This window comes from Mytilus californianus, unplaced genomic scaffold (genome assembly GCF_021869535.1).
Source record: "Mytilus californianus isolate M0D057914Y unplaced genomic scaffold, xbMytCali1.0.p SCAF_6, whole genome shotgun sequence".
NCBI classification, from domain to species: domain Eukaryota; kingdom Metazoa; phylum Mollusca; class Bivalvia; order Mytilida; family Mytilidae; genus Mytilus; species Mytilus californianus.
In genome coordinates this window covers 71,622,190-71,638,535 of record NW_026262712.1, presented here as the reverse complement: position 1 = coordinate 71,638,535, position 16,346 = coordinate 71,622,190, and the positions used below count along the sequence as shown (strand labels likewise).

General features: G+C 31.7%; 1 protein-coding gene across 4 annotated transcripts in view; it reads right to left on the bottom strand.

Annotated features, from left to right (window-relative positions):
• Positions 1-16,346, bottom strand: part of LOC127704611 (serine/threonine-protein kinase BRSK2-like) — a 68,570-nt gene that overhangs the window by 32,736 nt on the left and 19,488 nt on the right. For all 4 annotated transcript variants that reach the window (XM_052208730.1, XM_052208729.1, XM_052208731.1 and 1 more), the window contains exons 4-7: positions 11,120-11,260; positions 8,975-9,091; positions 7,140-7,173; positions 3,629-3,697 (exon numbers count right to left, since the gene is read on the bottom strand). In XM_052208730.1, the coding sequence (XP_052064690.1) occupies positions 3,629-3,697; positions 7,140-7,173; positions 8,975-9,091; positions 11,120-11,260 (361 nt within the window). The remainder of the gene's footprint in view (positions 1-3,628; positions 3,698-7,139; positions 7,174-8,974; positions 9,092-11,119; positions 11,261-16,346) is intronic.

Genomic DNA, 16,346 nt, shown 5'->3' with positions numbered 1-16,346 from the left:
AAACAAATTTATTGATCCAGTTTGCTGTGTAGTCTAATATTTTATTTATAATTCCTGTATTTTTTTTTTTTTTTTGGCATATCATAATCATATTCATATTTCTAACATTTTTGAACTAATGAAGAAAAATATCAAAATGACATATAGAAACAGCCAATTGATATTTGAAACAGATGCTGCACTGAGACCTCGGGAGACCACTTACTATGTAGCGAGAGGTAGGGATAAGCTGCATGAATAGGTCACTATTTTAAGCTTAATGATATATAATAAAGGCGGGAAATTTAGATTAAATACATGATAAGGTCGTTGATTATATCATAAGTATCTGACACCACCGAATCTGATGTTGGTATTTATTAAAGATGTGATGAAAAACAGTCGTAAATGCAGCAGATATTTGTCAGACCTATTTTAACATAAAACACGAGTGCACATGCTGAAATGTCTCGCCTGCTTTAACACCATTGATTTTATGTTATTAGCTCTAAATATAAAGTTTTACTACAAGTATCACATTAACTTTAATATCATGATCCAAGAAAATGAGGCCATGGTCAGATAAACCAAGCCAGAAATACATGTACACCTTACAATCATTCCATACATTGAATATAGTTGACCTATTGCTTATAGTATACAAGAAACAGACCAAACCATGAAAACTTTATATTGACCAATGAACCATGAATATTAGGTCAAGTGAGATGAACCGTGTCAGACAGACATGTACACTTTGCAATCATTCCATGGATCAAATGTAGTTGATGTATCAAATATAGTATCTAAGAAACAAACTTAACCACCAAAACTAATCATTGACCAATGAACCATGAAAATGAGGTCAAGGTCAGATGATACCTGCCAGACAGACATATAAACAATACAATCATTCCATGTACACCAAACATAGTTGACCTATTGCTTATAGTTAACTCATGTAAACTAAGCAAAGTTTCAAAGTCAATAGACCTTGGGGGCAGGGCCAAATAATCTCCATGGTAATGAGATATGCCAATGCTAATACAACTGCATATCAAATATCATTGACCTACCACTAGTGGTTCACCATGAACTAGACCTAATCACAAACTAATACATTTTTGACCTTGCCACCGACGTCGCCTCCGCCGGAAACAGCAAACCTATGTCTCGCTTTTTGACTCTGTCAGGGCGAGACAAAAAATAGACCAAAACACAAAAACTTAACTTTAACCAATGAACCATGAAAATGAGGTCAAGGTCAGATGACACCTGCCAGCTGGACATGACCACCTTACAATCATTCCATACACCAAATATAGTAGATATGGACTTGACCACGAAAACTTAACCTTGTTCACTGATCCATGAAATGAGGTCGAGGTCAAGTGAAAACTGTCTGACAGGTATGAGGACTGTGTAAGGTATGCACATACCAAATATAGTTGTATACTCATAATAAGAGAGAAATCAACATTACAAAATAAATGAGGAATGTGCCCCAGATTTCATATAACGTTATAAAGGGACATAACTCAAGAACTGCAATAGTGACACTACCCAAATTTGTACTTGATCTGAGTTTTGTGGTAATAAGCATTGTTTAAAAGTTTCATAACATTTAGTTGAGGCAAACTCAAGTTAGACAATGGAAACAAAAAAATTCATCTATTTTTCCATTTTTAAAGGGCATAACTCTAGAACAGTAGAAGTGATGCCACCAAAATTCAATCTTTATCTGTGTTTTGTGGTAATTAGCATTGTGCATAAGTTTCATAACATTTGGTTGAGGCAAACTCAAGTTAGAGAACAGAAACAAAAAAATCAGCAATTTTTCATTTGTAAAGGGGCATAACTCTAGAACGGTAAAAGTGACGCCACCAAAATTCAAACTTGATCTGTGTTTTGTGGTAATAAACATTATGGATAAGTTTCATAACATTTGGTCGAGTCAAACTAAAGTTAAGAGAACAGAAATGAAAAATTCAGTAATTTTTCCATTTGGAAAGAGGCATACTCTCGAACTGTAAAAGTGATGCCACCAAAATTCAAACTGGATCTGTGTTTTGTGGTAATAAGCATTGTGGATAAGTTTCATAATATTTTGTTGAGACAAACTAAAGTTAGAGAATGGAAACCAATTTTGGGACGTACGGACGGATGTACAGATGGACAAGGGTAAAACTTAATGCCCCCTCCGCTACAGCGGAGGCATAAAAACCTTAACTTTTTTTTCAAGTAGTCACTGAATCATGACAATAAGGTCAAAGACAAAGGACATATGACAGACTGAAACTTCATAACATAAGGCATCTATATACAAAGTATGAAGCATACAGGTTTTCTACCCTCTGAAATATTAAGCTTTTAAGTAGTTAGTTAATGCCGCCGCTGGGTCACTTTCCCTATGTCGAGCTTTCTGCAACAAAAGTCACAGGCTCAACAAAAAATAGCAAAATATAGCTTTAGGTCTTTTTTTTGCTAAAACATATATGAAAGTGTTTGCATTTTTACATATTCAAAATATATGAAAAGGTTGGGTTAATGGAAAAAGATCCAGAAATTCTGTCACATAATTTCAGCCATTTTGAGATGACTTGAAAGTTGGGGGTCCTTTTTTCAAATTGTCAAATTCATACTAGATTCACAGCATCAACAAAGTTGCATTGACGGTTTCACCACATTCACTTCATAAAATTTCTTCTTTTTTAAAAAAAAAACAATTAAGGGCTGTTCCAGAAATAAATGCATGGGAAAGATGGGAGGCACTTTTTTAATCCACAACTTAAAATTCGTACCAAATTATAAGGAAAATGCAACCATCCATAATCAACTATTGAGTGCCTCTCATCCCCCCACCTGATAAATTTTTGGACAGCCCTTATGAAAAGCAACAGTTTAAAATTGAAATGATTTTAATGACTTTAGACTGCAAATTACTCAGGAATCAACAATGCTACTTTCGAATTAGAGAAATGAAATTTAAAATAAAGAAGATTCAAGTGAATTTGAAATTTTAAGTGATTCCAGGTTTATCTACGAAGCTTGTTCTGTTTATCAAATAGCAGGAAATTATCATATTCAATTAATTTTATTACTGCTAAGTGTTTGAATATAACTGATAATAGTTTCACATGTTTCATTTGGCATGAAATTATTTTGCATTTTACAATTAAGTGTCTAATCTGGTGAAGACATATTACATAGTACATGAAGCACATGTTTGACTCTTGAAAAAATTACTTTTTTTCCATGTAAATTTAGCTTGATCACTTCTGTCAGGTGTGAAGAACACAGGTAAAAAGTGATAAGCATTCATTAGCCAGTATCTCCCGGAGGCATTAATATATGGTAATTAGGAGGGCCCTTCTGGCAGTTTCATTACTGAAAAATTATTGCAAAACAAAAATTTGTGCATAACGCGTTAGAAAAAAAAACTGATGTCAATGAAATGACAAAAATTTTATGTAAAAAAAATTTGTGACCTAAATCCCAATCAACCATTTTGGTCAGTATCAGATTAGGTCAGGTCTGGCAAATATGATCATTTCCGTATCCTTGGTACCGTTTGTCTTAGCTGCTCACCCCTACCACAAAGGGATTGAAGTGCTCCAGCTGTATGTATTAACTTGGTGATAACACTTACAACTAATAATGCATAAAGTATAACACCACAGCTCCAAACATCTGCCCTTCTACCATCATACTTTTCTCCCTGTAATTAGAATAAGTAAATACACTGAAACAAACAAACATCTGCCCTTCTACCATCATACTTTTCTCCCTGTAATTAGAATAAGTAAATACACTGAAACAATCAAAAATTTTCTTCCAATGCTATTAATTTTCTTACAATTTTTACAATGAAATGTTTATTAAGTACAAAAATGACTTCAGGACAGAATAGTTATATAACCAAAAAATTAATAGCTTTCAGAAAGTCCAACATCAAAGTCATTGGAAGGTCAAACCTTACATAACACATTAGCTTATATGCTCTGCACAGGAAAACATAAAACATATCCTTAAAAGGCAATGTGCATAAAAAATTTAACCCTATAGTTCAATGAAAAGTTTACAGAATTGTAAAAAGATAGGGTCCAAGTTTTCCCCATATTCAATCTACAAATCTAAATATTAACCCTTTGATATTAGCTTTGGAATTAGTGACATCTCTCCAAGGTGCATTATCATTCTAAGTTTCCTTTCAAGATTGGATATACATTGTATATGGTTCAACATGTATTATTCAAAATCCATATTTCCTAAATTTTCAGTTTTTTTTTATAGCTACCCTTGACCTTGAGAAATCAACAGGGATCATTAGTTTTCCCAGAGATATTTTCTATCCAAGTTTAAATAAATTCTGATTGATGACTCCACAATTATTGTCTAGAAACAGAAATGCTGATGCTGCATTTAACAGTTTAGTTTAGTTCAACACTTCACAAATCAGATAATAAATGTTCTTTTCCTTTCAAATATGGTTAAAAAAAATAGAAATTCATTGAATTTTTTCACAAGGAGCATCCATCTCATATTCAATTATTTTGATTGCATCTTTTGAGTTATTTGCTGATTTTTTTCTATTCTAGAAATAATAAATATTTGTCTCTTTAAGAAAATGACACCATACACTCAACATACAGGTATAGATTAAACTGTTGGTTTTCCTGTTTGAATGGTTTTACACTAGCAATTTTTTGGGGCCCTTTATAGCTTGCTGTTCGGTGTGAACCAAAGCTCTGTGTTGAAGACCATACTTTGACCTATAATGGTTTACTTTTATAAATTTTGACTTGGATGGAGAGTTGTCTCATTGGCTCTCATACCACATCTTCTTATATCTATATATTTAGCTGTCACAAATTATCTATACAATATATACAGTACATTAACAGTCAACTCAAAAAAGTTTTTTTTTTCTTATCTAAGATTTTCAGTATTAATTTTTCACAAAATTTCAGAACATCTCTATAGAACAACATACCATTAGAATTCAATAGTCACTTAAACTTGATAGGACAACTGTTTGATTTCAGAAGGATGGAATGATAATATTTTATGGTGGGGTATAAAAAACAATATGGCTTACTTCTAACACAAGGAAATAGTCAACTAACCATTTGCTTCTCAGAAGGTCATGTACTAGCCACCTCCCCCCCCCCCCCCCCAAAAAAAAATTAAAATTATTTGATAATGATGATGATGGATAGCTGCTTAACATCCAGTAGTAAATTAAATGCATCTTCAGGACGAGAACATGTTCATGTTATATGAATATTAAGCCTGCTTTCTTCTAGACCAACATGCTGAGAGAATTTCTAATTTGCTAGTTCACAATATAATAGTCTGCAGGAAGATATGTCACCCTATCTGATCACATTATTCTGACTCCAAGCCGACCAGTCTTTGCTCTTACTCCCTAATGCCAAGTGCTTAGTGGAGAAGCAGCAAATACCAATTTTCAAGTCTTTGTTTTGATCCAGAACCTCCCGCACTTGAAAAATTATATGATAGCTCTTCAACTTATGTTGCTGCACCTATGATGATTAACTTATGACAATATAAGCCACACAAATAAGCCTTCTAAAATCATTCTGAAATACATGCAGTGTACACTCACAAGAAAACTAAAATATTCTTCTACAAAAATTAAATATCCATGTGCACAAACTAAAACTACAGACAACATTCAAATCTAAAAATAGAACACAATAAAAGAACATCATTCAAATGTCCCCAGCCTCGGCACATATTACATCTGCAACTCCAAGAGGCTTTCCCTATTAAATGCTTCTTAAAAGTCTCATTGTCCAGCTAACCAACAATATCTAGCATTCATTAGCTTAAAGTGTGAGAATACTAACACATAACTAGACATGGCAGAAAACAACTGTATAATTGTGTATCGTAAATGCCATATATCACATAAACAATTTTCTATTGATTTTAGTAGATAACAGATTGACAATAATGATTGCTTCCTCATCACAATTTCCTCAAATACTTTATGGATGATTTCTATTCATTATGCTATACAAGACTGTCTTATGTTATAATGTTGTGTTTAGTGGTTTTGTTTCGTTTTTTCCAATTACATTCACTTAAACATTGATATAGAGAAGTAAAAATTACTTATGGATACATCATGTTACTGTGCAATGTATGGATTTATTCTGTTAAATCACTTGTTTTATACTACAGAACAATAGATTTGGAAATACAATGTTTTCATCAATGCAAAATTTGTGACTGCATATCAACAGTAATTATCATCATGCATATTTTAATAACAGATTTGAAACGACTTGACAAATTTCCAATTTCAGTCAAGTTTTGGGCAACACTAACAAATATACCCAGCATTCTATAAAATTTACCAAGAACAATAATTTTACAACTTAAGGTGTTTATGCCTACAAGACCTGTCCATAGTGTAAGACACTCAGATAAACCCATAATTTCCCTTTCTTTTTGATAAAAACACTACATATACAACTAAAGGTGTTTATTCCTACAAGGCAGGTTTATTGTTTATTTTTCTGAGAAGTGGCTGTGAAAGGGCCCACAGACATGGACAACATAATACTCTACTAGTAGTACATTTCAATCTTGTAACATAAAAACTATACGGCTATATATAGACTATTATCTGAGAACTGGCTATGGAAACGGCCACAAACATGGACCCCAGAGTACTCTACTAGTCCACTTCAATCTTTTTGAAATAAACTAAAAACTGAATAAATTCAGGACTACATACTTTCTAAAACTATACACACATGGTTTATTTAACAGGAGCAGCATGCTTTTCATTTCTGTTTTAAAGATTTTTAATTACATCAACATTGCAAATAGGCATCAAATAAACATGTATTTTAAGCATTGTTTTAAAGTTTTGAACTTCATTAATAATGGACCTTCACAATATGATCAATAAATTTTAGCTTCAATAGGCGAAGCAAAATAAAATAAAAACCACAAGAAACATGATGCAATTCAAAACACAAAATCTATAAAAATGCAGAGTAAAAATGATGTGTGTGAAAATATTTAGCCAACAAAAGATGACATGGTATAATTAATGTTCAAAGAAGACACAAATACATCATTCACGACATCAAAAAACCATGCTTCTGATTGGTCAATCTTACCCTTATGACCTCTGGACAGGCATAATGAGGCGACCTGTGTTATAATTAGATCAGATTAATTATGAAACTCAATATTTTCCAGTTAAAGCATTACAATATATCATTTAAGAAAAAAAAAGCCATAGGTCACTGCTTTTTGGAATCATTATCCCATGTTTCATAATCAATCTCAATCCAAACTCATAGATTAAATTAAAAATGTGACTTTAAAAAATTTTCACATGCATTCTGACAGGTCAAGGAATTGAAAATACACAAAGTCACAGATTTTGCATCCCTGCACTTAAATTGATGTTTTTTTCATTAAAAATGTTATTATTTGATAGATTTTAGTGTAAATCGTATGAAATGATTGAAAGTCACTAAATTGGTCTTTGTTGTACAAAACCTTCAAAGTTTTGGTGATAGAATACCAAAAGACTTCAAAACAGAAATAATGTTGTTAAACTGTAATGCTATGCAATTTGAAAGAGTTTTTCACTATTATAAAATAATTAATTTTTTGGTACATTAAAAATGAGTTCAGTAAATCTACAATAACTCTTTATCATCTTTTAGCTTTAGGTCTTTCTATAAATACATAAAATTATCTTAAAGAAAAATCTAAGTATTATTTTTTTTATAAATGAAAATTTGATGATAATTATAAGACTTTTTCCCTTTTTCATATTACAGAACATTAAAAAGCTCGGATTTGTAGTTGCTGAAAAAATGCAACAGATATGTTATGGACGTGTGCACATACGGAAAGAGATAAACAAGTATTTACATTCTCTTTAGGAGCAGAGGTTTAATTAAATTGATATAAAACAAGAGGCTCTCAAGAGCCTGAATCACTCACCTGGTAAAAAGATTACATTTTAATATTTTCCTTTATTGCAATCAGCTATGTTTGCTTATTTGTTATATCTTATTTATTAGCATTTTTGAGGATCCTGTATTGGTGATAATTTTTACAGTTTCCAGTTTATACCTATTTTTTTAAACTTACAAAACAATTGTCAAAATTATAGTAATTTATAAAATAATCATCATTTAAATGCAATAAATCCTATAAGGAGTCTGACAATTTGGCCATGTTGACTTACTTGAAGATCTTATTTTGATAATCATTTTTAGTTTCTCTCTATCATGTCTATCTACTATAGTTATGACAAAAATGTAAAAATTAGTAAAAATTATCACTCAGGGGTAATAACTCCTATAAGGAGTTTGTTGACAATTTTGCTCATGTTTGGCTTATTTGAAGGTCTTATTGTGCTGGACATTTTTGTTATTTACAGTTCCCTATCCATTATGGTTTCTGAAAAATATGCAAAAAATGAGTGAACACCATCTTTAAAGAGCAAAATTCCTACAAGGGGTCAATTGATGATTTCGGTTGTGTTGACTTATTTGTAGATCTAATTTTGCTGAACAATTTTTGTTTACAGTTTCTCTCTTTTAGGGTTTCTGCAAATGTAGCTAATAATCATCTTTCTAAAGCAATTACTTTGTAAGGGTTCTCTCTTTCTACTATAGTTTCAGCAAAAAAAGGTAAAAATCATCCCCTTCAAAGGCAACAAGGCAGTTTTTTTCTCTAAGATATTAACCAAAAGCTGTGAAGTTTTCTAAAAGTTGACATTTGAGGGTCAATAACTCTAAAATGAATTGTCCAATTTTTCTGAAAATTTCATGGGAAATAGAACTTGACTAGTTGATAATTTTTATCTATGTCAGTTTTGCTCTTACTGTTTTAGTTAAAGAGATATGAGCCAAAAAATGTGTTTGTTGTTTTGGGGATATATAACTGATTGAGCCATAACAAATTACTAAAATTTACTTAATTATATTACCCGCAGCTAGTTTCTAACATGGATCCTTCCACTTGTAATGATGCCATACCAAAGTCAGCTACCCGTATATTATTTTTGTCATCCAGAAGTAAATTCTCTGGTTTGAGATCACGGTGACTGGAATCAGACATAAAACAAATGTTTAATAAAAAATCATTTTTATTCTAATGGCAGATAGCCAGTATTATCTGAAATAAATATTTAAGAACTTTTACTCATCTCGCTCGATGTTCTCTTCGACCAAGCTAACTTATCTAAACAACTTCTAACTTAGTTGAATAATTACTCTGGATTGATTTTATTTTGGTTGCCATTTGAACCTTAAAAAGACTGTAGACTGTCAAAGTTTTTGGTAGACACTGTAATGATTAAGAACAGCAATAAGACAATTACAGTAATTTTATATCTAATATTATTTCATGGGATATTTGCCTTGTGTATGTAAAACTCTTATCCTTTCCTACATAATCTTGAAATTGTACTCTCTCTAATAAATAAACACGAACAGTTAACCAATAATAAAATGACTTCATAAAAAATTTATAGATTCAAATAATAATGAACAAAAATGAGCCTGTAGTTCAGTGGTCGTCGTTGGTTCATGTTTGTAATATTTGTTTTTCGTAAATTGTTTTGTTACAAATAATTAGGCTGTTAGTTTTCTCGTTTTTCATGTAGGGGCCTTTTATAGCCGACTATATGGTATGGGTTTTCCTCATTATTAAAGGCTATATGGTGGCTTATAATTGCTTACATCCACTTCATTTGAACTTTGGTGGATAGTTGCCTCATTGGCAATCATACAACATCTCCTTATTTACATATTAATAATTTCACCATTAAAAAATTGCACCCAGCAGACATTTACCATTTTAGATTTCCTGCTACATGGTTATCTATCTCAATTCAAATAATGCCAATCTTTTATTGAACACATTTGTCTTTTTTCTTTCAAAGAATAAAAGGGTTTGGCAACCTTTATTGACTGTAAACTAGAGATCAATAGTTGGTTATTAGCTAGACCATGATGACAAGGGTAATAGGTCTGACCAGAGTGACAGAATTAATTGAATACCACAAAAGAAAACCAATTGTCATTGAACTATTTAATATTATGCAAAATCAAATTAAATACTACAAAAATCAAATTAAATCACTTGTTACCAATGTTGAAGTTAAAGATTGATTCTATAAATAATGAACTGACAGAAGAGAGCAATAACAAGTACAAAATGTATTACAAAGTATTCCATGGAATTTAGGCATTTAAAGCTGCATTCGTTAGTTGCCAAATCCATGCCCACCAAATTACTCAATCTAAAATTTTATTCATAACATGCTCAACATATATTAGAAAGTCAAAAGTTTCATAGGAACCAATAAAAAAAACATGGAACTTTTATAAAGTATCAACATTCATGTGTATTTTGGGACTAGACACCCTCTAATGAACTACGGAAATGACCTTTAAATATACATTTTTTTAATATAAATATAAAAAGACAGGAAGTTGGTTTCTTCGTTTGAATACTTTAACATTATGTAATGTTGAGGCCTTTTAAAGCTTACTACACAGTATGGATTTTGCTCTGACACTGTGAAAGACTGTACAGTGACCTCTTGTGCATGTACTGATTTTCTATCATTGAGGGATACTCCATATCCTTTCTTTTCTCTTAACTCTTAATAATGACTCATTACTCAATATTATGTTTTTGTAAATGTTTGAACCATAGTTTAATTTTTTCAACATAAACTGCCACAATCATACCTCATACCACTTTAAAATTTACCATTTTTTTTAAAAACATTAAGTAGACTTATCTACTTTCTACTCTTTGTATTATATCTGAACACCTAGACATAGAGCATCAATTGGTGTTAATATGTTGTTTATAAAATTTAATCCACATATTCATTAAAAACATGCCAACTTGAAGGAACTATTGGTTATTATACAACTAATGAAGGTTGTGATTTTTTAACTGAGCAAATCATCTACCGAGATCATCGAAAACCACACATTGATATTATATTTTTAAACAATGGGTCCAGAAAGGGTTAAATTGCCAAAGAATTAGAGAAAAGGTTATATCAATAATTTGTCTGTAGTAATAATAAATGATAGATTTCATCAAACCTTACCATATGTTATGACTGTGACAGAAGTCTAAAGCTGAGATAATTTGTCTGAAGAACCTTCGTGCCTCTTTTGGTGTGAGCCGACCTTTCTTCACCAGATAATCGAATAATTCTCCACCAGACACATGTTCTAGTACCAGATATCTGTAATAAAAGAAACGGCAGGCACTTTACTACAATTTTTCCCTGAACTTTTTGCCACAAATGCTGTTTTCACCTCTCACAGAGACATATGGACACCCCCTGAGAACAGATCTTACTGTCAGACTGAGCTATACAATGAAAAATTGGCAACAGACCATCAGAATTATTAGAAGCATTACAAGCAAGCCGTGTTTTTATAACTGTGCTTTAAGGTTCATGTGGACCCTTTGGCTAAAATGGCTGCGTTTCACCTCAAAATTTACTCTGAGCACAGACAAACCTGTGCATCTGAAAAAGTTTTAAGGCATAGCATGCCCTAGATAAATAAAATTCAAATACCTCGTATGTTTTAGAAAATTTAAAACTTAACTGGATTTTGCAGTGCACTTTTTTTGTCCCTGCAGAAGATGATAAAATTAACCAACAGTTGAGTTTCACTTTATATGGTCCACTAAAGTACATAGTTTAAATCACCAATTATTGTCAGGTATCTATATAGCTATTGTCCATGTCAATTAATACAGTTCACTTCAATTATTACCAGTGGGGAAGTTCTCAAACCTCTTTCACAACTTAGTTTATTTTGGCATCTTCTGGAGGATTGAAAAAAAGTGCACTGCAAAATCCTGTAAAGTTTTCAATTTTCTAAAACATAAAATATATTTGAATTTTATTTATCTAGGGCATGCTATGCTTTAAAACTTTTCCAGATACACAGGTTTGTCTGTACTCGGAGTAAATTTTGAGGTGAAAATGCAGCCATTTTAGCCAAAGGGTCCACATGAACCTGAAAGTAACATTTCTCAACCTGAGTTGGATGATGTGATATAAAACCTGAATTGGTGAAGATGCAAATTAAGTGTTAAAGGAAACTGTACATAGTACAATAGGTTAGTTCCATGTTTGTCTTTTTATTTATACTTGATTAAAAAAGGTCATTTGAAGTTGAAAGTCAATTGATATTGTGAGGCTATTAGCATGTATAAAGCTTTTATCATTGGGAATAAGTCTGTTCCACATACCTTACAGACTATTTATCATTAGAAAAATCCACTATGGTTATTTCCACATAAATCAAATACCAGAATATGAACTATGCAAAAACGATCTGTGATTTGGAAAGCTTCAATGGCAAAAGGTTGAGACAAATCAAAATGACTGACTTATTTGACAATTTATTAATCATAACTAAAGATAGAAGTAATCTGATTTAAATTGCACGTCTACATGCATATTAATCAGGAGGACATGAAATCAATCTTAAGTAAAGATTTTCAATTATCACTAACTAGTTTAAAATTTTAGAATATTAAAATAATTTAAATTCAATATTCTGTTTCTGCTCAATTGATTTAAATGTCAGCTTCTATACAAAGATCATCACCAATCAATGATATTTTATTGAAGAAACTCAACTTGCATTTTAATGCCCTTCTTTCATTCAAAAAAATCTTTTGTAAAAATAGAATGTTTTTTTTTGAGTACATTGTATGCTCAAACTTATATATGCATCACTGTGCTTTTTCACCATTGCACAAACAAGGTCTAGGTTAGCATAATGTTTTTCTTGAAAGTGGTCAATTCTATTTAGTTGTTAAATAGTTATTATAACAAGACCAATACCGTGTTTGGACTTGCGTCGCTACATGAAATTGATTGAGGTAGCATGTATACCAAACCTTTAACTTGCTAGCATTAGGATAACAGCTTTAACCTTGGATGTAGAAACCTAACAATAACAGTTTATGGTCATTATTTTTTTGTTAGCAGAAAATGTCTGTAGAGGATTTTTATTAACACAGGAGACAGACTGCCCAAGACTCAAGGCTAAGTATTTATAAACAATTCAATTAATGTGTTATCACCTTCATAAAAACATAAAGCCTATAATAGAATTGATTTTATAGTTTTTTTGCTAAATGATAAAGATTATAGAGAATAAGAGAACCACTAAAGGCAAAAGAGAAGAGTGAACAATTACAAGTACAATGTATATAATTATGGTGATATTTGTGCTGTTCTCTATAGACAAGAGAATGATGACAGAACAGATACATGTTTTTATTCAGGTTCTTTGTGCTGTTCTCTATAGACAAGAGAATGGTGACAGAACAGATACATGTTTTTATTCAGGTTCTTTGTGCTGTTCTCTATAGACAAGAATGATGACAGAACAGATACATGTTTTTATTCAGGTTTCTTTGTGCTGTTCTCTATAGACAAGAGAATGATGACAGAACAGATATATGTTTTTATTCAGGTTTCTTTGTGCTGTTCTCTATAGACAAGAGAATGATGACAGCACAGATATATGTTTTTATTCAGGTTTCTTTGTGCTGTTCTCTATAGACAAGAGAATGGTGACAGAACAGATACATGTTTTTATTCAGGTTTCTTTGTGCTGTTCTCAATAGACAAGAATGATGACAGAACAGATACATGTTTTTATTCAGGTTCTTTGTGCTGTTCTCTATAGACAAGAGAATGATGACAGAACAGATACATGTTTTTATTCAGGTTTCTTTGTGCTGTTCTCTATAGACAAGAGAATGATTACAGAACAAATACATGTTTTATTCAGGTTCTTTGTGCTGTTCTCTAAAGACAAGAATGATGACAGAACAGATATTTGTTTTTATTCAGGTTTCTTTGTGCTGTTCTCTATAGACAAGAGAATGATGACAGAACAGATACATGTTTTTTTTTCAGGTTTCGTTGTGCTGTTCTCTATAGACAAGAGAATGATGACAGAACAGATACATGTTTTTATTCAGGTTTCTTTGTGCTGTTCTCAATAGACAAGAATGATGACAGAACAGATACATGTTTTTATTCAGGTTTCTTTGTGCTGTTCTCTATAGACAAGAGAATGATGACAGAACAGATACATGTTTTTATTCAGGTTTCTTTGTGCTGTTCTCTATAGACAAGAGAATGATGACAGAACAGATACATGTTTTTATTCAGGTTTCTTTGTGCTGTTCTCTATAGACAAGAGAATGGTGACAGAACAGATACATGTTTTTATTCAGGTTTCTTTGTGCTGTTCTCTATAGACAAGAATGATGACAGAACAGATACATGTTTTTATTCAGGTTTCTTTGTGCTGTTCTCTATAGACAAGAGAATAATGACAGAACATATACATGTTTTTATTCAGGTTTCTTTGTGCTGTTCTCTATAGACAAGAGAATGATGACAGAACATATACATGTTTTATTCAAGTTCTTTGTGCTGTTCTCTATAGACAAGAATGATGACAGAACAGATACATGTTTTTATTCAGGTTTCTTTGTGCTGTTCTCTATAGACAAGAGAATGATGACAGAACAGATACATGTTTTTATTCAGGTTTCTTTGTGCTGTTCTCTATAGACAAGAGAATGAAGACAGAACAGATACATGTTTTTATTCAGGTTTCTTTGTGCTGTTCTCTATAGACAAGAGAATGGTGACAGAACAGATACATGTTTTTATTCAGGTTTCTTTGTGCTGTTCTCTATAGACAAGAGAATGATGACAGAACAGATACATGTTTTTATTCAGGTTTCTTTGTGCTGTTCTCTATAGACAAGAGAATGATGACAGAACAGATACATGTTTTTATTCAGGTTTCTTTGTGCTGTTCTCTATAGACAAGAGAATGATGACAGAACAGATACATGTTTTTATTCAGGTTTCTTTGTGCTGTTCTCTATAGACAAGAGAATGGTGACAGAACAGATACATGTTTTTATTCAGGTTTCTTTGTGCTGTTCTCAATAGACAAGAATGGTGACAGAACAGATACATGTTCTTATTCAGGTCCTTTGTGCTGTTCTCTATAGACAAGAGAATGGTGACAGAACAGATACATGTTCTTATTCAGGTTTCTTTGTGCTGTTCTCTATAGACAAGAGAATGATGACAGAACAGATACATGTTTTTATTCAGGTTTCTTTGTGCTGTTCTCTATAGACAAGAGAATGATGACAGAACAGATACATGTTTTTATTCAGGTTCGTTGTGCTGTTCTCTATAGACAAGAGAATGATGACAGAACAGATATTTGTTTTTATTCAGGTTTCTTTGTGCTGTTCTCTATAGACAAGAGAATGATGACAGAACAGATACATGTTTTTATTCAGGTTTCTTTGTGCTGTTCTCTATAGACAAGAGAATGATGACAGAACAGATACATGTTTTTATTCAGGTTTCTTTGTGCTGTTCTCTATAGACAAGAGAATGATGACAGAACAGATACATGTTTTTATTCAGGTTTCTTTGTGCTGTTCTCTATAGACAAGAGAATGATGACAGAACAGATACATGTTTTTATTCAGGTTTCTTTGTGCTGTTCTCTATAGACAAGAGAATGATGACAGAACAGATATTTGTTTTTATTCAGGTTTCTTTGTGCTGTTCTCTATAGACAAGAGAATGATGACAGAACAGATACATGTTTTTATTCAGGTTTCTTTGTGCTGTTCTCTATAGACAAGAGAATGATGACAGAACAGATACATGTTTTTATTCAGGTTTCTTTGTGCTGTTCTCTATAGACAAGAATGATGACAAAACAGATACATGATTCTATACAGGTTTCTTTGTGCTGTTCTCTGGAAAACAGACCAGTGACATAATATATTCTTATAATCATGTATACATGTAGTTCAAAGGCTCTTATAAAAAAGATCTAACAACTACAACTGATTGTAAGACAATACTGAAATGTTCATGGCTACAAAATAAAAGGAGATTTTCTATTTGGTCTGCAAAGATAGTTGATGGATTTGTTTGTATAATTGTTGTTCTTTAAACAGATTTATTATATGCAAAACACAATATTGTTTGCTTGAAGCTAAGTTTGGATAAGGAAAGATTTATGAAAATCATGTTCCTGGCTTATGAATATCAAAAGAACTAAAATTATTGTCAAGTTATCACCATATTATTTGCTATTAGAAATTTGCAGCTAAAATTGATTTATGAAAAATATACACTGTCATTTATTTAGGATTCTCTTGAGCATTCTCTTCAACAGGATAATTTATTATAATTAATTTTAACATAAAAATCAAATATTGACACTGAGACACTTAACAAA